Below are 25,223 nucleotides of genomic sequence, written 5' to 3' on the forward strand. Positions count from 1 at the left end.
GCTAAAGGTTGTGCAACCAAGTATTAGGCTAAGGGTGCCAATACTTTTGTCTGGCCCATTTTTGGAGTTTTGTGTGAAATGATCAATGATTTGATTTTTGTTTCATTCTTTGTGTTTTTTCATTGCAAGCAAAATAAATGAAGATAATAATACCAAAGAATTTGTGATTGCAATCATTTTCAAGAAGAAACTGAGTATTCTCTGACAGAATTGCAGGGGTGCCAATACTTTTGGCCAGCACTGTATATATCTCCATCTATATTTTACACACACACACACACACACACACACACACACACACAACCAAACATTTCTTACCCCTGATTGATTTTGGCTTTGTCAAGAAGGGACTGAGGTTTGTACAATTTGGCCAGGATATCTGGAGATGTGATTGGTTGGCTGACCGCCAGTATGCCGGGATTACCCTCTGACAAAGCGCTATCGCCAAACCATGCTGAAGTGGGTGAAAGAGGGCTGCCATCGCGGGAGTCGTACGTTGGGGTCATGGTCTTACTATATAAGCCAGGGCTGGAGTAAATACTTCCTAAAGAAAAGGGGAATTTAACAAAAAAAAAATAAATTTTTTGGACTAAATGTTTTGGCAAACAAAAAAATTAAAAAACTGTCACAGCACAAGTCATATCCTGCATGCTACACGGGCCAGAAAAATTATACGAGAAGGTGGGAAAACGAAGGGATGAAGACAGGAGTAGAGACACTGAGGAAGAGAGAACGCTCACCTTTGACGGGACCGATGTAAAGAACATCATTTCCTATAGAAAGAAGTGGAAAGAGGGAAAAAAAGAAAAGAAAGGAAATGAGAAAGCCAGAGACAGCGAAGAATAGGAGGACGGTGCTAGATGGGATCCTACAAAACCCCTACATTTGTAGACTTCGTCCAGGAGAGGCATTACAATAGAGCAGGTACCCATCAAAGAAAAGAGGTCACCTAGACGCGGTGGATGGGCTCACATTAACTGGCCAGTTAGTGAGCAAACAACCTTAACTTTTCTAAGTCTATTTTATATAGCATCAATGCATTTAAATGTCATATATTCCATGTTTGCCCATGTCTTGGCGCTTACAGATTAAAGAATGTACGCCTGGAACACCAATGGTGTGAACATGGTGCAAGACTCAAACATGTAACTATACAATAGGATAAAGAGTTGCACACAAGTCACAATGTATAGGGGAATGATGAAAAGCAGAACTGCTATGGGAATACTAGACTGAAAAATTGTTCATTGTATTTTTCAACTCTTTATCCTATTGTTTAGTTGTATGTTTGAGTCTTGCACCTTGTTCACACCATGGTGTTCCAGACGTACATTCTTTCATTAGTTTGCCCTGTCTGTCTGAGAACCCTGCCCCTCCCATAGCCATGTCTTATTTCACATATATAGCTTCGTCCTTTGCTTCCCATACAGAACAAGTTTTTAACTGCAGGTGAGGTTACACAGAGGTTAGGGACCCCAAAAATAGAGATTACCTTGGTGTGGTTTTAGGGTTCTTTTGCATTGATCAATACAATGGCTAAACATCTCATATTCCTATTATTCATAGCAGTTATGCACAATGTATTTTCATGTTTTTCCCTTTTTCAGATAGTTCATTGTATTTTTCAGTCTAGTATTCCCATATCAGTTTTGCTTTTCATCATTCCCCTATACATTGTGACTTGTGCGCAACTCTCTATCCTATTGTGTAGCGCTTACAGAGGATGCGGTTATGTTTCATGTTGTAGCAGCTGTTCATACTTGCTGTTTTCTATTTAGAGGAGATGCAGTTTTTTTTGTTTCTTGCAAAATCCGTAGATTATGTAAGGGTGGTAAGGATAGGGCATGTTGAATTTCAATATGCCTGATGCTTCGGATCTCAAGGAAGATCGACAGCATCATTGTCATAAGGCTATAACAACGGAATGTGTGTATAACCTTAGTATATAGGGTATAACATGGGTGTAAGAGACCCCAGGCAGGAGGATATAACCGAGGGAAGGACAGAAGTTGGGTATTCGTGACAATAGATGACGGCTCCCCGGTCCCATACTGACCAGTCCCCGGTGTTAAAGGTCCATCTAGTTCCAGAATATTCTCTTCGGTTTGATTATCCTCAATCTTTTTCTTTTTTTTCTTTGTTGGATCTCGCGGTTTTCGGAGAAGTGACAGTTCTTCTGGGTGTCGGATATCTACCAAAACAGGAAATTAATAAATTTACTTAAAAATAAATAAAAATAAATAATAATAATAATAATAATAATAATAATAATAATAATAATAATAAACAAGAGGATAAAGTCTTATTATTCCAAAGCAGTCACCCAGCGTTCCCAAAAAGAAAGGGCTAAATCTAAACAGAAGCCATCTCCCCATCAAATGATGCTAGGAGGATCTTTTCTTAGAACTCTCAATTGTTCTGTTCCTCAGTTGCGCCTCCTGGAAATGCACCAATTAATTGACAGTTGGGTTATCACTGTTATAAAGCAATGGTTAACCCATGATTGATAACCGTAATGGAAACTTTTCACCCCTCCTGGAATTTTTTTTTGACAATTCTAAGAAAAGAGGTTTCCGAATACTTATATTTTGAGGAACACAATTTACCATCACTGATTTCAACAAAAATCAGTCGACTGGGGATCATTGGGGGTAAAGACCCTTTAGGATCCCCTCTGACGCCGGCATTGAAGCTGTCGATCCAAACACGTATTTTGGAACTCACTGCGAATTGAGAAATCACATTTTAAGAGCCGGGTCATTGGCCACGAATACAGACTTAAAAAGTTATGTATTTAAACTGGCAGCAAAAAGGATTTTTTTTTTTTTGCCAGGCCTTGAAAAGACAAGCAGACAAACAGCCTTTTAAGGGGAAATATAGTTTGGCCTGCAATTTTGCAATATTTGACAGATGAAAGAACAAAAAATTTCAAACAGCAAGAGCGTGGGCCGGGGGGGCGGGGGGGGCACGACCACTGCTGCCGCTCCCGGCTTAGTCTGTGCCCTGGGTTGTATGATCATGAAAGAATGTGACACATTCCAATCTGAGCTCGTGGATGTCAATGGCACCAACTCCTTCTGCTTCATGTGCTAATTGGGGCAAAGATGGAGCACAAGTCACATTCAAAGCCGAGGAAGAAACAAGGGCAAGAAGAAACAAGGGATGACATATCAAAAGCGCAGCACTGCTGGGGGTCCTGGGTTCAAATATAACTAAGGGCAAAAGCTGCAAAGTGTATTTGTTCTTCTAGTGTTTCCATGGGCTTTCCTCAGGTACTCCATTTCCTCTGATCCTCCAAAAAGACACTAACAGATCAGTTGGTGGGTTAAAGAAATTCATCTTAGGGGGGCTTTACACGCTGCGACATCGCTACTGATGTATCATCGGGGTCACGTCGTTAGTGACGCACATCCGGCGCCGGTAGCGACATCGCAATGTGTAAATCCCAGGTGCGACGATGAAAGAGGGCAAAAGTGACAAAAGCCGCTGATCTGTGTCACGTCGTTCATTTCCATTATGTCGCTCCTGCTGCAGATACGATGTTGTTTGTCGTTCCTGCAGCACCACACATCGCTGTGTGACACCGCAGGAACAACGAACATCTCCTTACCTGCATCCACCGGCTATGCGGAAGGGAGAAGGTGGGCGGGATGTTACGTCCCGCTCATCTCCGCCCCTCCACTGCTATTGGCCGGCCGTTTGGTGACATCGCTGTGACGCCGAACGCACCTCCCTCTTGAAGGAGGGATTGTTCTGCGGTCACAGCGACGTCGCCGAGCAGGTAAGTGCGTGTGACGCTGCCGTAGCGATAATGTTCGCTATTGCAGCAATCACCACATATCGCATGTGCGACGGGGGCGGGTGCTATCGCGCTGGACATCGCTAGCCGATGCTAGCGATGTCGCAACGTGTAAAGTACCCCTTCAGATCGCTAAAGCGATCTCGTTGGAGGTCACGGAATTTGTGACGCACATCCGGCCGCTTTAGCGATGTCGTTGCGTGTGACACCTATTAGTGATTTTGAATCGTTGCAAAAACGTTCAAAATCGCTAATTGGTGACATGCCCCCCTACTTCCCAAATATCGTTGCTGCTGCAGTAACAATGTTGTTTGTCGTTCCTGCGGCAGCACACATCGCTCCGTGTGACACCGCAGGAATGAGGAACCTCTCCTTACCTACGCGTCCTGCCAGCAATGAGGACGGAAGGAGGTGGGTGGGATGTTCGTCCCGCTCATCTCCGACCCTACGCTTTGATTGGGCGGCCGCTTAGTGATGTCGCTGTGACGCTGAACGGACCGCCCCCTTAGAAATGAGGCGGTTCACCGGTCACAGCGACGTCGCAGAGCATGTGACGCTGCCGTAGCGATAATGTTCGCTAGGGCAGCGATCACCACATATCGGCATAACGATAGGGGCGGGTGCTATCACGCTCGACATTGCTAGCATCGGCTTGCGATGTCGCAGCGTGTAAAGCGGCCTTTAGTGCGCGAGTCAATGGAAAAATAGATTAAAAGCCCCAGCTTTGTATTGCCCTCTGTAATATGTTGGCACTTTCCACACCCTTAAAGTTAGTGTTACAGGTTGACAAGATGCTACCCCCACCCCGAACTGTCCACTAACATAGGGAAAAGGTGAACCTAGCAAATCACGTCAGACAAGACGATGTGGAGTAATGCATGACTGCAAGATCAGACTACCCAAAACAAAAAACAAGTCCTTAATAATGACCCTTTCAAAGTAATGGGAATAACACTTCTATAAAAAAAATCAAATATATATTATATAGAGACTAAAAGTTTAGGTTTGGACACACCTTCTCATTCAAAGAGTATTCTTTATTTTCATGACTCTGAAAATTGTAGATTCACATTGAAGGCATCAAAACTGTGAAGTAACACATGTGGAATGAAATGCTTAACAAAAAGTGGGAAACAAGTGAAAATATGTCTCATATTCTAGGCTCTTCAAAGTTGCCACCTTTTGCTTTGATTACTGCTTTGCACACTTTTGGCATTCTCTTGATGAGCTTCAAGAGGTAGTCACCGGAAATGGTTTTCCAACAGTCTTGAAGGAGTTCCCAGAGATGCTTAGCACTTGTTGGCCCTTTTGCCTTCACTCTGCGGTCCAGCTCACCGCAAACCATCTCGACTGGGTTCAGGTCTGGTGACTGTGGAGGCCAGGTCATCTGGCGCAGCACCCCATCACTCTCCTTAGTCAAATAGCCCTTACACAGCCTGGAGGTGTTTGGGGTCATTGTCCTGTTGAAAAATAAATGATGGTCCAACTAAACGCAAACCGGATGGAAAAGCACGCCGCTGCAAGATGCTGTGCTAGCCATGCTGGTTCTGTATGCCTTCAAATTTTGAATAAAATCCCCAACAGTGTCACCAGCAAAGCACCCCCACACCGTCACACCTCCTCCTCCATGCTTCACTGTGGGAACCAGCCATGTAGAGTCCATCCGTTCACCTTTTCTGCGTCGCACAAAGACACGGTGGTTGGATCCAAAGAGCTCAAATTTGGACTCATGAGACCAAAGCACAGATTTCCACTGGTCTAATGTCCATTCCTTGTGTTCTTTAGCCCAAACAAGTATCTTCTGCTTGCTGCCTGTCCTCAGCAGTGGTTTCCTAGCAGCTATTTTACCATGAAGGCTGCTGCACAAAGTCTCCTCTTAACAGTTGTTCTAGAGATGTCTGCGGCTAGAACTCTGTGTGGCATTGACCTGGTCTCTAATGTGAGCTGCTGTTAACCTGCAATTTCTGAGTCTGGTGACTCGGATAAACTTATCCTCCGCAGCAGAGGTGATGCTTGGTCTTCCTTTCCTGGGGCGGTCCTCATGTGAGCCAGTTTCCTTGTAGCGTTTGATGGTTTTTGCTACTGCACTTGGGGACACTTTCAAAAAGTTTTCCCAATTTTTCGGACTGACTGACCTTTCTTTATAGTTAGTAATAATGGCCACTCGTTTTTCTTTACATAGAATTTGTATTATGGCAAGAAAAAAGCAGCTAACAGTCTATTCAGTAGGACTATCCGCTGTGTATCCACCAGACTTCTGCACAACACAACTGATGGTCCCAACCCCTTTTATAAAGGCAAGAAATGCCACTTATTAAACCTGACAGGGCACACCTGTGAAGTGAAAACCATTTCTGGTGACTACCTCTTGAAGCTCATCAAGAGAATGCCAAGAGTGTGCAAAGCAGTAATCAAAGCAAAAGGTGGCTACTTTGAAGAACCTAGAATATAAGAAATTTTCAGTTGTTTCACACTTTTTTGTTAAGTATTTCATTCCACATGTGTTAATTTATAGTTTTGATTCCTTTGATGTGAATCTACAATTTTCAGAGTCATGAAAATAAAGAAAACGCTTTGAATGAGAAGGTGTCCAAACTTTGTCTTTACTGTATAATATATTATATATACACATACACACATATACATACACTTTTAGATTTGAACAATCGAGAAAAACAGAAAAAAAAACCCCACACAAGTGGTGCAAAGCATCTCAATATAGTAATTGAAAATGGTATCAAGTTAAAGAGTATGCCCCCTGAGGAAGCAGGGCGAAACGCAGATTTCCCCAGTTTGGCAGCAATTAGATATATCATATACTTTGCTTATCCGATTCTAATCTTTATCCTTATGTTTGTTACTATTTGATGTGTTACATGGTTTTATGATGTGATGTATGATCAGGAATAATCCAGGATATTTAAGTAACTTTACTTCAAGGAATTACATCAATACTCTTTTTTGAAACATACTGATGGGGACAGTGAGGATGAGGTCTGTACAGTGCTGTGGAATAGGATGGCGCTATATAAGCAATATAAATTCTATATGATATGATTCTGCATTATATATATGCATTGAAGCAAATGATAGGGTATGTATACTTTTGCAACAACCTCACATTTTTGACAAATGGCCAGCTTTAGTTATTAATGTCAGCCATAAAGAAAGCAGGTAGTTTATCCGACAGCCATCCTTCCCGATATCCCATATACATGTACACTGGGCGGCTCGGCTGGTGTCTTGCACGGTTTATTGGGCATGGAAATACGGTACGTCCACGTTCTTTCCACCAATGATGTTGGGAGCCCCCCCATACACAATAAATGATCGTCCTGAAATCAGGGGGGTTCAACGACAGTTTAAGATGTTTGGGAATTTACATGGTGCAAAGGGACCGGCCCATAGCTGCAGCGCAGGGAAGATAAAGCTTCCCGAAATCATCACTCGGCTGTTATCCAACATAGATAGAAGGTGCAGAGTGCGGTGACAAGTGAGGACAGGGTGCGGAGGAGAAATCTGTGACCACAGCAGGCTGTATATACACCATGGAAGGTCACATAGACCCTCAGATATAAAAAAATGCGAATTGTTGAAAGCACAATGCACAAGTCCAAGGCAGCGATTCTACAAAATAGGTGCAGCACGGGAGAAGTCACCACCACCAGGTTTGCAGAAGTCTCCATACCGGCCCAATACATACAAGTATGAATACAATAAGCGTAGGATAAAGCTTGAAGATCCTTGGCATTGTTCGGGGGGGGGGGGGGGGGGGGGGGGGGGCAGCGATAAGGAAACACTTGTGTGTGGGCACTTCCTATCATGCAGTAGGAACTTATATAAGCCGGTAGTGTATCCGGTTACAAGCTTTGAAGTCCCTGGCAGCTGTAGGAGGGGGTGAAGCTGCTAAATCTGGTGTGTGACTGAGGTTCAAAGACTGCACCCACCTCCCTCCCACCCAGACAGCTACAAGCCCTCTGTGCCGTGTGTGGCCGGGGATGGGGGGGGGAGCAGCCACTCAGGACCCCAATGTTATGTCTGATATAATACTCATGTACCCCAGGGCACGGAATTACTGCTCAATTACAGCCAAAAAACATCCTGCGAAGACAAAATTGTGATACATTGTAAAGTGATTTTTTTTTACTCTAATGAATTGGGGACCCCCCAACGTCCTCCTGTTAATTTCCATATTGGGGTCTTTACGAAACAACCATTTATTAATAGTCAAATGGGAAATCCAGCTAAAATCAAAAAAACAGATAAAAGGAACTAAAATTGGAACATGGTGGTTTTTACTGTCAGGAGTCGCCTTCCCCTTCGATTGGGAGATCAAAAGCCAAAGCTACCGCTGGATGGATCAATTAAAGCAAGATCACCTTGGCGGAGAGTGCGGGCCTGCTAATTAGATTTACAAGGAAGAAATCCCACTGGGATCCGCCTGTCTGGAAACAGAGTCTCTGTGCGATATAAACAGATGTAACGGCAAAAAGTAGCAACATGGAGTAACAGGAGCTAGATTGTAACCTGAAGAGCTCAGTATGTCCGGGCAAAGCTTCCTCCTCACAGCGCCGCCGATGGGACGAATACTCAGCAGAATTTCAGCTGTGAATATATACGTGGAAAATCCACTGTGCATTACAGTGGCAGTGTTATACGTGAGGTTTTACGAAGTCTCAAACACAGTGTCAATTGGCTCTGCGGATTCGCAGTTTGTCAATTTTTGCTGCAAATATCCCTCTCGTAAAGGATTAACTGACAAAACTGCTCAATTTCTGCAGCAATAGTCAGATTTCGATGTGATTTTTCCATTCCAAAAAATGTTTATGTTCCCTTGACTCCAAAATGCATTTTTCGGAGTGTGGGTGTAACGCTAGGTACGGGAAAGTGCCATCGAGTGGCTAAAGTGAAGAGAAGGGGGAGATGGTGACCCCTGACCAAACCTACTGCTGATCCTTGGGGTCCCTCACCACCCTAGATAGGTTCCACACCTATGCGCAGAGCCGGATACCTGACCCTAGGTATCCCTAGTGCTGGATCCTAAATAGAAAACGGGTGGGATGAGCTCTTGGTCAACCCCACTAAAAACACTAAAGGAAGACACAAGGGGGATACAATCATGAACAATTTAGCCACAGACATCTCAGGCAGCAGTTCAGCAAAGTTTCAGCCACAATACCACAGAGGAGTACAAGCCACCTATTTGTAACCAGAGCTAGAATGAACTGAATAATATCACCAGCACCAGTCCAGGGAAGAAGAGAGTATTTAAGCACCAAGGGAATACTGATTATCAGCAGCTGGGTGGAAGGTGAGCTCCACTGGGTCCTAAAGGGCAAGAGATGAAAACAAAGCAGGAAGCTACCCATTATAATGAATACTAACAGCAGGAATAATAAAAAAAAAAAATCAGGGCGCATTCTGCGCAGCCAAACACTATGACCTATTGCCAGAAACCACATGACTGTCACCTGCGACAGTAGGAGAAACACTTGCAAAGACCACTTGTTTCCATGGAATGGCCATCTCCATCAGTATCATAGAATTCAAAGGAGTCGTAGAACCTCTAATGAAGAGATAGTGAATCGACTCTGGACATTACCTTTAAATCTCAATCACATTTCAACCAAAAATGTATAAAAAGTAGGCAATAAGTATAAGACGTTTATTAACCTGGACCCATCTTGGGATGCAAAAATCAGATTGCAGGGTAAATGCTACTGCACCTTAGTGGCCATCAGGAGACTGTACATTGATAAAAATGCAAAACTGAAGATGAAGACTCTAAAATATATGTATAAAGAGCATAAGCATTGAGCCCCCTCCACCCCCCGAAATATAAACACACTCCAGATTATTGCGCTGACTCCCTGAAGAGTGGAACGAGCTCCCGATGAAAGTGTCGCTCGGTGCCTGTAGGGAACAATCTCCTCTCTATTGCTGACCTTTCCCTGTCCCTATAACAATCACAGTCTGTAAGGGATTTACATTCTTACAGTTCTCGCTAAGAGGGGGCTCGTCACATCACACAAAGTGACCACTATGATACCCATCATCCGCACAGACGTTCCACACAATTAGCTACATTGAAAGCCACCAAAAACGGAGCGTTCTCCAGACATCAATCAATACAAGGCACGAATTCTAATGAAGTCGCTGAATGTTGAGGAGGGAGAGGGGGAATATTCATTTTTTTTCCGTTAATGAAATTACAACCTCCTCCATCTTTTAATCAATATAAAGGTTCAGCAAAGATTTACACCGGCGGCAGGACTTTCGTAATTCCTCATCTAGGTGAAGGTCACCATTTACTTTCATCACACATTGAAAATGTAAAAAAAAATAAAAGAAACCGTGTATAAAATGGGGCAGACAGACATTTGGGATCAGTAATTGCAGAGGAGCAGCCATCATGGCTAACATTTATTATAGAAGCATCTTTGTAATTCAAGGCAAGAAATGCCTGATACAATGAGGAAAGTCAACACTCAACCAAGGCCCAAGAACTCTGAAGAATAAGGATCTCCCGAGGCCCTGATGAAACAGCTGGGGAGGCTCGGATAACAGTGGAAGCATGGCTATAGATAAAAATGTTTCATACCTTTTAAAAAGGTTGAAAGTAGACTAAGATGTTTTCCACTATTAATGTGAACCCTTTTCTTTTGTCCTAACTCTTCCTAACTAACACTTTCCTAATATGCTTCTGCTATCTATTCTGCTCCTGTAAGCTTATATCGAAGAGGCTCGTAAATACCTTTATTATAGTAGCTTTAATCCTTCCGGCTGCAAACAGGAATGAGCAGGACGTTGTCACGGTGGGGCTGCTTCTGAGTGACAGCAGTCAGGGTATGCATGCTTCAGTTTCCTCTCAGCCCCACTAGTGACGTGCCCGGCTCAGTTGGTTCAATTCCTGTCTGCAGCCAGAAGGATCAAAGCTATAACAACAATGAAAGGCACTTACGAGCCTCTTAGAGATAATATACTTCTACTCCTGTAAGCCTACGATAGTGTTAGTTAGGAAGAGTTCGGACAAAAGAAAGGAGATCACATTAGTAGTGGAAAACATCTAAGTCCATTGATTTCACCAACGTGTTTTTCCAGAAAGGCATCCAGGCCCTTCTAGAATTTAAGTAATGAATCAACAATTACAACATGAAATGTTCACCATGCTTTGCACCCCATATGAAACTCCAAAGTCATAAAAAAAACCAACAAATTTTAAAAGTAACTTGCTATTGAAAGAAAATAAAAAAATCCACAATTTTCTCATCTCACGAGCCCTCACAGGAGCAGCTGGGGATGTCATCTGGACAGATTCAGTCTCCTTCCCCCTCTGGCAGCCAACAATAGAGTTTCTTACTCCTCCAGCAGGAGGAGGAGTCTTCTCAGCTACACGATCATCCAAATAATGGGGCTTTGCTCCTTTCCTGGCAAGCAGGGAGAAAGCCAGTTCTATGCGCTGACCAGATGCTCATGATGCAGAGACCTGTCTGATCGTCCTCATTAGGAGGATGTGCACATAGTTACATATTATAAACACCAGGTGGCTCCATACTATGGAAGTAAATGTCAGAAATGTAATGGATTTTTAATTAGTGCAAATTATGTTTATAATTTGGCGTTGACCGCTGCAGCCAATCAGCTATGAAAGGGATTTGAGGCTCTGTATTATAAAAATGGAGCCCCAATCACTATAAAGATATTTGGACATTACATTACAAGATGGCATTACTGAAACAAGAAAAGATAGTCCTGACCTACAGCCCCAAGTCAAAAAGTTTCCCCATCAGGAAGAGCGGATCTGCACACACTGATGTGAGACATTCGACAGCTCCATGATATCGGGCCCTTACCCCCGTTGACCTGATGCCAGTTGTACACAGCACCTCGCTAATATATATTCTCCCATTTACACAGCTGGCGGTCTGATGGGTCTCATTAACTTACTGAACGTCTTGCAAATGTCGGAGACGGCTTTGAAGACCCGGTCGGAGAAGTTGACCTTCACCTTGACATATTTCATGTTTGGAAGCTGCAGCCGGAGCAGTTTGTGCTGAGGGGTGAACTGGAGTTTGGCGTCTGCTTGGATGCCGTATTTGTCTAAGGTCCAATGAGTCTTCAGCAGCCATGTTTTCTTCTTCTCCCACCATAAGGCGTGATCAGACCAGTCCTTCTTTACATCTGAAAAGGAACAAAAATAAGAAATTTGATCATTTTCTAAATCGTACATTAGATTTCCTTCACTTAACACGTACATGCAACAGCTGCAAGAGCTGGCGGATTTCTGCAGGATTAGACAGCCATCTTAATATGCATGGTGGTGACCCAACTGTGTCTGATGGCACATGTCCAAACCCAACAACATGCCCAATCCTTTGTTCTTGTGAGATAAGCGGCTACAAGATGAGTGTTTCAGATTCCTATGCGAACGCTTGGCACGTTTTCAGTAGGGAGAAAAGAGTCTGGAGGAATTAGGAAGGGTCCCTTTAGTAGGATATTCCAAGAAAAGGGGTCACTGCTTAGATCGCTTCAATAAAAACGTACTTTGGGAAAAGAAAAAGGAAAAAAAAAAAAAAAGGAATATTCCGGACTCCAGGAAAAGGACATTGGGGGGTGCGGAGGTGGAGAGCATCATATCTAAAACTCATTATCTGTACCCAAATGTGTGCAAATTAGAACTCTTGAAGACTAAAAACCATACTATACAAAAACCTCACAAGTAGTGACCCTACAAGTCTACGTTTGACCTCTTCATGATCCTTGTTACAAGTCCAGACCAGGACTAAATGCAAAGTAAAAACACTAATCTATACACAGCCTGTTCCTGGCTGTTTGCCCCTCATTAGTGTAAAGCAAAGTCTGGTGTTGCTGGCCTTAAGGCAAAATCAGGGGAATGAGATCTGTCCTTAATAGAACCAGCTGAGTGACTTACAGGCAACGTTCTATGGCAGGGCATAAGTCCACATTATTTTCATCTTGGATTTTCTTTATTTTATGGCCAATGTGAACATGTGCTTATAAGTTGTATGTTTACCAACTCATGCTCCGGCTCATTTTTTTGGTTTTGTAACAGAGGACGACGGTGGGGGTGTGTGGAAGTGGAGTCCGTCTGTACCCCAATGTATGCAAATTAGAAGTCTTGAAGACTAAGAGAAGCAGTGACCCTACAAGTCTATGTTTTACGACTCCACGATCCTTGTAACAAGACCAGGACTAAATGCAAAGTCAAAAACTCATCTACAGACAGCCTGTTCCTGGCCGTTTGCCTCTCATCAGTGTAAAGCAATGTGTGGTGTGCTGGCCTTAAGGCAACACAAAGGAAATAAGGTTATTCTCTAATGGAACTGGATGAGTCTGATGACTTAGAGGCAATGCTCCATGGCAGAATGTGTGCATAAATTGCTGCCTCGCAGAACTTAAATGTTACGATTACCCGGAAACAGGCTGTCTGTAGAGTTCCTAGCTTAGCCTATAGCCCTGGCCATGCTGACAGGTGGGTTTAAAGGTCAGACATTGACTGATAGGGTGGCCACTAGGGATGATTGAATACCTCAAATATTCGGCTTTGCGAATATTTGCCGAATATGTCGCCGCTATTCAACTATTCGCGAATATTTGATGCACAAAGTCAGTCTATGGGAAACCCGAATAACATCTATTCGGAATTCTTCGGGCTTCCCATAGACTTACATTGTGCATCAAATATTCGCATAGCGGCGACTTATTCGTCAGATATTCCTGAAGCAGAATATTTGAGGTATTCAATCATTTCTAGTGGCCACCTCTTGGGGTAGTATTTGCAAAAAATAGTTGCTTTCATTCCAATTTGTGTACTTTTCTCCCAAGGAGCATTATAAGAATCCATACTGTCACGATCGCTTAAAAATGAGAAAAAGAGAAAAAAATAAAATAAAAATATATACAATAATCACTTTACACGCTGTGATCTCGTTGGCGTGCGTACCCGCCCCCCGTGACGCACAAAATCGCGCGGACCAGTCACACTACTTAACTGCTTATCGACGTCGCTGTGACCGGCGTACCGCCTCCTTTCTAAGGGGTGGTTCGTTCGGCGTCACAGCGATGTCACTAAGCGGCCGCCCAATAGAAGCGGAGGGGCGGAGATTAGCAGGATGCAACATCACACCCACCTCCTTCCTTCCGCATTGCCGGCGGCTGCAGGTAAGGTGAGGTTCCTCGTTCCGGCGGTGTCACACGTAGCGATGTGTGCTGCCGCAGGAATGACAAACATCGTACCTGCAGCAGCAACGATAAATCGAGAATAGGGGGGGGGGGGGTGTCACTGATTAGCGATTTTGAACGTTTTTGCGACGATTCAAAAATCGCTCATAGGTGTCACACACAACGACATCGCTAACGAGACCGGATGTGCGTCACAAATTCCGTGACCCCAACGACATCGCTTTAGCGATGTAGCGTGTAAAGCGGCCTTTAGTCGTCAAATTATTCGACCAATTTTTTATTCCAGTGACTTATACCGATGTGTCCAATGTCCCCAATTTGTTATGAGATTTCGATTTCCTTAGAGATCTCATGAAGCTCGGGCCGGAGACATTAATTTCATTCGGAGCCGTGCTCATCCATGGAGCTTTTCAATTACTACTAATAACTAAATTAGGAGGAGACCAAGTTAAAAAGGGATTTATCCAGTTTTCATGGCTCAGACATCACAGTACAGATGATGCCAACCTGAATTTACCGGCTAATGCAGCAATTGTAATTCATGTCGTATGATTGTTACATCAATATCAACCCAAGGACGCCGCGTCCGAGAGCCGGAGACATTACCGGAAACAGGCATATAAATTCCCAAATCTGCAACAAGCTTTGGGTACAAATGTTGCACATAAAAATAAAGACATTGTAACATTTATTACATTCCACAAATCAATGCTGCATTGTTCAATTGTAAAGCGCTGTGGAATATGTTGGCCCTGTATAGAAGTTATTACAGTATTTTTGTAGGAGGAGGAACATGTCTTGTGTATGAACTGCGCCTTATAGAGTATTACATGCAATGATCTGCCATAAGGCATATTTTTCAGAAATAGGAAGAGGTTCAATTTTTACTAGAATTCCTATCTGGATAGACACTTTATAAATAAGGTAAATAATCCATCATTCCTATATAGAGCTATAGTATCCATAATTTCTAGAGATCCATTGTTTCAAAGGATTCACAGTCTTGTGGTGTCCGGCTATAGAAGATCACAGTGTTTGGCTGCACAAACTGCTCCCTGACCTTCTATCATTCCTGCTTTGTTTTCATCCCTTTCCCTTTAGGATCCAGGACGTTGTTCAGTCTGAGAGCGGCTGTTCATCAGCACTTTCCTGGTCTATATATACCTTCACGTTTTATAACTCGGTGCTGGTGATATTTGATACATCTTTATCAAGTCTTCAGTGCAAGCAGGCGGCTTGCATACATCTGGGGAATCTTGGTGGTTTTTGTAGCTTCTCTCCCGTAGAGAACTAGAGATAAGTTGTTTGTGGTTTTTCCCTGGTTTGTTATCCCTGTGTGTCCTTTAGTGCCTAGTGGGGTTGACTTGGCGCTCATCCCATTCGCTCCCTACCCAAGGCCCAGATCAGGTTCAGACTAGGGTCAGGTATCCGGCTCAGCACATAGAGGAGGAAACTATCTAGGGTGGTGAGGGAAGCCAGGGCCCAGCAGTAGGCTTGGTCAGGGGTCACCATCTCCCTTCCCTAGACACAGGGTTTCCCTTCCAGTTTGCTTCGTACTTTCCCGTACCTAGCGTGACATCATGGCTCCACCTTTGGGGGACATCTAATCCATTCATTGATTGATACCAACCACTCCAAAGGAAATCACCGGCAGTCTACACGGGTGGTCTTTTATTAATGGTTCCTCAGAATCCATATTACCATATTCTGCTGCAGGGAAATACTATGAATATGTGGGTGGGAAGCGGAACAGCCACAAGTATGTAACGCAAGTCAAGGCCTATACTGCACAGTAATTGTACCTGTGCACGCATAGGAGGAATACAATGGAGACCATTGTTGGAAAATAGAATATACAATTATCACGAACTTCACCATTTTGGGATTGGCCCTCGCCCAATAGGGTCCCTAAATCTAAAAAGACCATTGACCTCATTTTCAGTCACTTCACCAGCCAGCGCGGAATGCAAATTTCTCAACCTTGTTCGTTTTAAGACGCCTTCTCTAGTGTTAAATAGGACACTTATTGTCCTCCTCAACGTGCAGTTCCTTAATGCTGGCAAAACGCCATGTGAGAGTTGGCACAAGACGCTCAAATCCTCAAGACTCCTCTACAGCACCACTCGAGTACGCAAATCCTAAAGCTGGGCATGCACAGATAAACGTCTGCTGTCTTGTGCCCCCCCCCAAATATATGCATGCTCACTTTAGCTGGGCATGCATGTGTGCCGATAGGTACATCTGTCCGAAAACTGCTTCCCCTAAAAACTAATGCATGCTAACCATTTCCTCCATTATATGCCGTCAGGGGAGAGTTGGTACCCCCTCCAAACAGCAGAGGATTCGCCAGTCCTGAAAAAATTAGGTTTGGCCAAAAATAAAGGGAGTCCCTTCAACAAGGGTATCAGAAACATATATTTTGTGTAAGTCTCTAAGGAAAAAGATTATAACCACTCTGTATATGTATTTTCATAAAAGGGCAAAAATACGCAAAAAAATAAAAAACAAAACCGCATGTTTGCGCGGCAACTTCAAAGGCTGTACAGACCCTTTTATAGTTTTACTAGGAAGCCCTTCACGCCGCACAATGGGTTAAGTCATTAGGTAAAGCATCTAATGCAGCGAGAGGCTGCAGAATATCCATCAACGGAATACAAGACCGGAGAGAAAACTACATTCTGATGGACAACAACATTCTGCTGTCAATGTATCCATCTATTTTTGTAAATCTGTTAAAAAAAACAAAAAAAAAACCCCCAAAAAAACCAAGATTTTAGTGGGTAAAGACCATATTATCGAAGCCTCTAGACACTTTATTCTGGTACACCGCGGGCAAAGCTTCGAAATTCACCAAGTTTTCGTGCAACTTTTTAACAACCATTTACCACATTCATTAACCCCTTGTAGGACAAGCATTTTTTGTCTTGTGTAGGTTTTTCATTGGTGAACGTTATCATTTCAGTGGGAAGACCCAATCTCTCCCCTATGAGCAAAGGATTGAGCATGTTGAAATTTAGCATGCCCCATTAACCTTTTTCTGAACTGCAAGACTCCCTTACACACAAAAAAATTAAGTCCATTCTCCCGACCTTGATGATTTGGTTGATTTATATCTAACGATTTGCAACATTTGCGTTACGTTAGGTACGGGGGAGTACCAACCGAATGGTGAAAAGGAAGGGAAACCCTGAGTCTAGGGAAGAGGGAGATTTTGACCCCCTGATCAAACCTACTGCTGTGCCCTGGGGTCCCTCACCATCCTAGATAGGTGCGGAACCTATGCACCCAGCCGAATACCTGAACCTAGAGCTAAGCTCTAGATAGGGAACGGGTGGGATGAGCTCTTCCTCAACTGCACTAAAAACACTAAAGAAGACACAGTGAGCACACACAGGGGGAAAGCGTATGAACTACTTATCTCCAGTTGTCTTAGGAAGAAGTTCAGCAAAGAGCAGCAACGATACTACAGAGGAGTGCAAGCCGCCTGCTTGCATCCAGAGCTTGTGAAGGAACTGAATAATATCACAGTACAAGTCCAGGGAAGATAAGAGTATTTAAACCCAAGGGGAAAAACAGAATATTAGCAACTGAGGGAAGAGGAGCTCCGCATGGTCCTAAAATCAAAAGGATGAAAACGTAGCAGAGGAGGTACTTCGTACACTGAATACTACAGCAGGAATAATAGAAACTTTGGCTGTGCAAAATGCTCCCCCACGCTGTGACCTTCTATTGCCAAACACCACAGGACAGTATAACCCTTGACAATTTGGCTCTCTAGCTGTTGTAGAAATATAATTCCTAGCATAGAGAACTCTACTTCACAGTATTGTCTGGCAATAAATGGTTTTTGAAATTTGATTTGTTTATGAAGGTATTGGTTGCCTTGTAGATAGTGAGATCCTGGTTCCAAGCTGACCAGGTCCACCACATCTAGTGGGCAACACCTACATTGGGTTCCCCCTAGGTTCTCTAGTGCCTTACTATGCGTTTGCTTTCCATAAGGCAGGATTTCCTCCACTGCGGCCCGGGGAGCACACATCCATGCTTGAGTGTCTGGTGGCTTCTCATTGCCAGAGTGAAGTGGGCCGGCACATATATACGAAAGCAAGGAGATTCTAGTGATGGTGAACCGTGTGGCCACATGGAGGTCCTCTTCAGTGAAAGAAGAGTAGGTTACATAACGTTTACCATCGGTGCACGCGCCTCTCTCCATTCTCCTTTATGAAAGTTGTGAAATGCTCTGCAGGTCCCATATTTTACAATGGGGAGAGCCGCATTCATGGTCTCCTCCATGCACCAAGGTAAGACGCAATGAGACGAGTTTGTATAAAGAGGTCGTAGAAGGAGCATTGAAAACCAAACAAACTTTAGTGCTGAACCAATCCACAACATAATTCATGGCCATTAAGGGGTGCTTCACACACAGCGAGCTCGCTGCGGAGTCACGTTTTTGGTGACGCAGCAGTGACCTCATTAGCGATCTCGCTGTGTGTGACACTGAGCAGCGATCTGGCCCCTGCTGCGAGATCGCTGCTCGTTACACACAGCCCTGGTTCGTTTTCTTCAAAGGCGCTCTCCCACTGTGACACACAGATCGCTGTGTGTGACAGCGAGAGAGCGACAAATGAAGCGAGCAGGGAGCAGGAGCCGGCGTCTGGCAGCTGAGGTAAGCTGTAACCAAGATAAACATCGGGTAACCAAGGTGGTTACCCGATATTTACCTTAGTTACCAGCCTCTGCAGCTCTCACGCTGCCTGTGCTGCCGGCTCCGGCTCTCTGCACATGTAGCTGCTGTACACATCGGGTTCATTAACCCGATGTGTACTGTAGCTAGGAGAGCAAAGTTAAGCAGTGTGCACTGGTAACTAATGTAAACATCGGGTAACCATACCCGATGTTTACCTTAGTTACCAGTGTCCGCAGCTTCCAGACGCCGGCTCCGTGCAAGCGCAGCATCGCTTGCACGTCGCTGCTGGCTGGGGGCTGGTCACTGGTCGCTGGTGAGATCTGCCTGTTTGACAGCTCACCAGCGACCATGTAGCGATGCAGCAGCGATCCTGACCAGGTCAGATCGCTGGTCGGATCGCTGCTGCATCGCTAAAGTGTGAAGGCACCCCAAGTTAAGCTGGGTTTACACACTGCAACATCGCAAACGACATCGCTGTAACGTCACCGGTTTTGTGACGTTACAGCGACCTCCCCAGCGACATTGCAGTGTGTGAAACCTATCAGCGACCTGGCCCCTGCTGTGAAGTTGTGATCGCTACAAATCGTTCAGGACCATTCTTTGTTTCCCGCTGTGCAGCATGATCGCTAGCAAGTTTCAGTGTGTAAAGGGGACTTTACAGCGACTCCGCGGCTCTGTCTGTGTAGCGTCCTGATTAGCGGTCACCGGTGAAGGATTCACCGGTGACCGCTAAACCCCCGAGTGACTGAAGTGTCCCCCCCTCTTTCATACTCACCGATCCCCGATCACCGGCGCTGCACGGCGTTCACTCTGCTCCAGCGGCTTTTCCTTTTTTGAAAAAGCCGGCCGCTCATTAAACAATCTCGTATTCCCTGCTTTTCCCCGCCCACCGGCAAATATGATTGGTTGCAGTGAGACACGCCGACACGCTGAGTGACAGTTGTGTCACTGCACCCAATCACAGCAGCCGGTGGACGTGTCTATACTGTGCAGTAAAATAAATAAATAAATAAATAAATAAATAATTAAAAAATCCGGCGTGCGGCCCCCCCCAATTTTAATACCAGCCAGATAAAGCCATACGGCTAAAGGCTGGTATTCTCAGGATGGGGAGCTCCACGTTATGGGGAGCCCCCCAGCCTAACAATATCAGCCAGCAGCCGCCCAGAATTGCCGCATACATTAGATGCGACAGTTCTGGGACTGTACCCGGCTCTTCCCGATTTGCCCTGGTGCGTTGGCAAATCGGGGTAATAAGGAGTTATTGGCAGCCCATAGCTGCCAATAAGTCCTAAATTAATCATGTCAGGCGTCTCCCCGAGATACCTTCCATGATTAATCTGTAAATTACAGTTAAAAAAACACACACCTGAAAAATCCTTTATTAGAAATAAAAAACACTAACAAATTCCCTCATTACCAATTTATTACCCACAACAAAGCCCTCCTTATCCGGCGTAATCCACGGTCCTCCAGCGTCGCATCCAGCTCTGCTGCATGCAGGTGACAGGAGCAGCAGAAGACACAGCCGCTCCTGTCACCTCCACGCAGCTAATGGAGAGCCGTGTGATCGGCTGAGCTGTCACTGAGGTTACCTGGATCCAGCGGTGGATGCAGCGGTGGCCGCGGGTAACCTCAGTGACAGCTCAGCTGATGGCGCTACTCACCGCCGCTCCGGTCAGCTCCACGCAGCAAATGAGGTGAGTAGCGCGATCAGCTGAGCTGTCACTGAGGTTACCCGTGGCCACCGCTGGATCCACCGCTGGATCCAGGTAACCTCAGTGACAGCTCAGCCGATCACACGGCTCTCTTCATTAGCTGCGTGCAGGTGACAGGAGCGGCTGTGTCTTCTGCTGCTCCTGTCACCTGCATGCAGCAGAGCTGGATGCGACGCTGGAGGACCGTGGATTACGCCGGACAAGGAGGGCTTTGTTGTGGGTTATAAATTGGTAATGAGGGAATTTGTTAGTGTTTTTTATTTCTAATAAAGGATTTTTCGGGTGTGTGTTTTTTAACTGTAATTTACAGATTAATCATGGAAGGTATCTCGGGGTGACGCCTGACATGATTAATCTTGGACTTATTGGCAGCTATTGGCTGCCAATAACTCCTTATTACCCCGATTTGCCAACGCACCAGGGCAAATCGGGAAGAGCCGGGTACAGTCCCAGATCTGTCGCATCTAATGTATGCGGCAATTCTGGGCGTCTGCTGGCTGATATTGTTAGGCTGGGGGGCTCCCCATAACGTGGGGCTCCCCATCCTGAGAATACCAGCCTGCAGCCGTATGGCTTTATCTGGCTGGTATTAAAATAGGGGGGGACCGCACGCCGGATTTTTTAATTATTTATTTATTTATTTACACGGCACACAGAGCCAGCGCGGCATTAAATGAAGTCGGGTGAAGTTCACCTGCTTTTTTGGACACGTCCCCAACGACCAGCTAGTCGCTCTGCAGGTCCGGATCGCTGTTAGGTCGTTGGCCAGGTCTGCCTGTTTGACAGCTCACCAGAGACTTTGTAGCGATCCCGGCTAGGTTGAGATCGCAGGTTGGATCGCTAGAAAGTCTCCCAGCTTTACCACAAACTGTTTATTCTGGGACAGGGCCAATTTGGTTCTTATCTACTCAACTCCTCCAAAGTCACCAGGTCTGCCCTAAAAGACTGCAGAGGAGACCATGTGTTGTCAGAGGAGCACTCTCCTTACCTCAGTCATAAACCTCAATATCTGAAGGAACTGCCAAGCTACAAATCTCTCTACAAAGAGGTTATTGATCCCCTGTCATCCACTTCACAGCTGATAGAGGAGATCTCTGGACACTTCAGACAAAAGCCAAGATAAGACCAAGAACCAGAGACAAGAGATCACAGGGCAAAACTGATAAGCCCACTACTGCTGCTGATTGGTTGCCTACATTACGCTCGCTTATATAGCACCATCATATACCGCAGTGCATTACATTGTGAGCCCCAATGAAAGTAGCGGTGACGATCTACATTCCCTAGCCATTTGACTTGAGTGTCGGAGGAAACCCAAACACGGGAGAATGCAAACGCCTAGCAAATGTTGTCCTTGGTGGGATTTGAACCCATGATACCAGTGCTTCAAAATTACCGGTCTACCAACAGAGCCCCCCACACCGGGCTACCCACAGAGCCCCCCACACCGGGCTACCCACAGAGCCCCCCACACCGGGCTACCCACAGAGCCCCCCACACCGGGCTACCCACAGAGCCCCCCACACCGGGCTACCCACAGAGCCGCATATATAATGACGGTAAGGTCTTCCAAATATTTTTGTAATTCACCAATATTGAAGCAGAAGTATCTAGAGGTTCTTCTCAGTACAGGAGACCTGGAAGATGGACTTTCAATGTAGAACTCTACATTTCACGGTTTCCAGGCCCACCGGGCTGATAACAGAACAAACTACGGCAGTCAAAAGTAAAGAGGACAAACTTCAGATTTACCGTCCTTTTAATATACGACACTATCCAGCAGCACGACAGGAATGTTTAATGGGGAAATACACTCATCACATAACTTTACGCTGATCACATCCTTATAGGAGGTCTATGACGACGGAAAAATTGTAAGATCACATTATGTTTTAGGTTAAGAGTAGACCCGTTATGGAAACACACAATTTCTGAGTCACGCTCCCGTGTGTAAATGAAGGGGAATAGAAAATAACCAACGCTCTCAAATCTCAATGTTATTTTTCAAGGAATTGCCTTTTCTTGGGTTCAATTTGTGTCTTCCAAGGAAGAATTCTGGAATATAAATAATAAAGCTAATAGAGGCACAGCGGGCGCTGGATGGTTAAAGAGCCGGGAGTACAATACATTAGGTCTTATAGGAAAAGCAGGAGACCTGGCCGTGCGCCGACACGTAATCTCCGGGATTTCTGAGCAGAACATGTGTGTATATATTCAGTCTTTATCTCGGCCATAAGACCCTCATACAAGGACTTGGCCGAGAGTTTTTATACATCAACGTCCAACAGATGTCAGGATGTAGAATTTCTTTCCAGTGCTATGGAGATAAAACACACGTTATTATAACAAGCGCTGCGCCAGCACCTGCACAACAAGCGGCCGCCCCTCCACACCAAGCGCCAGCCCCTCCACGCCAAAGCGCCAGCCCCTCCACGCCAAGCGGCCGCCCCTCCACACCAAGCGCCAGCCCTTCCACGCCAAAGCGGCCGCCCCTCCACGCCAAAGCGGCCGCCCCTCCACGCCAAAGCGGCCGCCCCTCCACGCCAAAGCGGCCGCCCCTCCACGCCAAAGCGGCCGCCCCTCCACGCCAAAGCGGCCGCCCCTCCACGCCAAAGCGCCAGCCCCTCCACGCCAAAGCGCCAGCCCCTCCACGCCAAAGCGCCAGCCCCTCCACGCCAAAGCGCCAGCCCCTCCACACAAAAGCGCCAGCCCCTCCACACAAAAGCGCCAGCCCCTCCACACAAAAGCGCCAGCCCCTCCACACAAAAGCGCCAGCCCCTCCACACAAAAGCGCCAGCCCCTCCACACAAAAGCGGCCGCACCTCCACGCCGAGTGCAGGCACTCCCATAACTAGCACCTCCACGCTGAGCGCCAGCAGGACAAGCTACCATAATATAGAAATTATAAGTCTACCTTGGTAAAATAATTATATCTTCATACACACATTATATGTCCACACATATGCATGTAGATATAGAATATACTCTGGCAAACATTAAGAGATCACTGCAAAATTTTCAGTTTTCTGTTTATAGGTATATTTTTGAGTAAAATAGTTCTTTTATTCTATAAACTACTGACAATGTCTCCAAATTTCCGAGCAATAAACTTTGTATTTATTTTCTGAAATTGAGAAAGGGTCAAAATAACAAAACAATGCACATTGCTTTCAGACTTCAAATAATGCAAACAAAAGTTTATGATCATTTAGACACAAGAATACTAATGTTTTACCTCCAGAAGAGCTCCGAAATTAAATATTGTAGAATAACAACGATTTTTAATCCCAGCTTTCAAGCGTCTTGGCTGCTTTCCACCAGTCTTCACACGGCTTTTGGGTGACATTATGCCACTACTGGTGCAAAAATGTAAGCAGTAGTTCTTTGTTTGATGGCTTGTGACTATCCATCTGCCTCTTTATTACATTACAGAGGTTTTCAATGGGGTTCAGGTCTGGAGATTGGGCTGCTCATGACAGGGTGTTGATGTGGTGGTCCTTCATCCACACATTGATTGACCTAGCTGTGTGGCATGGCGCATTGTCCTGCTGGAAAAACCAGTCCTCAGTGTTGGGGAACATTGCCTGAAGGAAGGAGCAAAATCTGCCAAGCAGAAAAATGATGCCCTATAGTCCAAAAGTAAGATAGTAACAATAGCAGGGACTAAAACTTAACTTTTACTAGTTATCAATAAAATGACAATAAAGTGCAAGTGCAACATACATATAAGGTGCCAAATAAACAAAAATTGGAATAATCTCACCCGTTTTTTCTCCACAGGCAAGGATACCAAGCATACAAAACAGGAAGGCGGGCTGGAAGCACCAGGGTAAAATCTCAATTTGTCATGTACAAAAAAACCCTGATGTGCCCCATGTATAGCTTCCGCCCTAACAAGGGCAGCACCCTAGTGAGCTGTCTGCCCCACAACCACATCAAAAAGAAAAAGAAACGCCCTCCAACGCATTTCCCTCTCAATAGGGAGAGTTCATCAGGGGAAAGAAAAAGGGTCTGTATATCAACCTGCAATGGCAGGGATAGGTACAGCTTGGAACAGGTACAAGACGTGTGTGTTAGGTCCAATTTTTGTTTCTTTGGCACCTTATATGTATGTTGCACTTGCACTTTGTCATTTTATTGATAACTTGTAAAAGTTAAGTTTTAGTCCCTGCTATTGTTACTTAGGAACATTGCCTGAGCAGAAGGAAGCAACTGTTTTTTTCCAGGATAACCTTGTATGCCGCTTGATTCATAAGTCATTCGCAAAGTGTAATCTGCCCAATTCCAGCCTTGCTGAAACATCCCCAGATCACCGATCTTCGAACAAATTTCACAATGGGTGCAAGACACTGGCTTGTTCACCTCTCCAGACTCATCAGAGAAGATTACCTTACTCCAGTCCTTTATGTCAAAGATCATAAGGATTGGGCCAAACTTCATCCTGGCTCTCATTGATGAAAGGCTTTTTTCTAGCTTTACATGACTTGAGCCCTGCCTCTAGGAGCCTGTTACGAACTGTTCTTGCCATGCACTTCACCCCAGCTGCCATTTGCCATTCCTTCACTTGATGTCATCCTTCGGTTGCTGAGTGACATTCGAATAAGATGACGGTCATCCTGGTCAGTGGAGAGTCGCCTTCGCAATCTGCCTGTCTGTACTCTGGTTGGAATTCAACTGACACTGGAATGAAATGGCTGCCAGACATGTAGAGATGGTGATTTCTTTTATAAAACTGTGCAGTGGTCTCTTAAAATTTTCCCAGAGCTGTATAATATATATACACACACACACACACACACACACACACACACACACA

The 25,223-nt window shown here is 45.0% G+C and overlaps 1 protein-coding gene across 2 annotated transcripts in view; it reads right to left on the minus strand.

The window, feature by feature from the left end:
* Nucleotides 1–25,223, minus strand: part of FERMT2 (FERM domain containing kindlin 2) — an 88,049-nt gene that overhangs the window by 35,197 nt on the left and 27,629 nt on the right. Inside the window, exons 3-6 of one of the 2 annotated variants that reach the window (XM_075331140.1) lie at nucleotides 11,747–11,980; nucleotides 2,057–2,191; nucleotides 741–773; nucleotides 319–544 (exon numbers count right to left, since the gene is read on the minus strand). In XM_075331140.1, coding sequence (XP_075187255.1) covers nucleotides 319–544; nucleotides 741–773; nucleotides 2,057–2,191; nucleotides 11,747–11,980 — 628 coding nt within the window. The remainder of the gene's footprint in view (nucleotides 1–318; nucleotides 545–740; nucleotides 774–2,056; nucleotides 2,192–11,746; nucleotides 11,981–25,223) is intronic. The other variant, XM_075331141.1, reaches the window with a different exon arrangement.

Source organism: Anomaloglossus baeobatrachus, chromosome 12 (genome assembly GCF_048569485.1).
Source record: "Anomaloglossus baeobatrachus isolate aAnoBae1 chromosome 12, aAnoBae1.hap1, whole genome shotgun sequence".
Classification (NCBI taxonomy): domain Eukaryota; kingdom Metazoa; phylum Chordata; class Amphibia; order Anura; family Aromobatidae; genus Anomaloglossus; species Anomaloglossus baeobatrachus.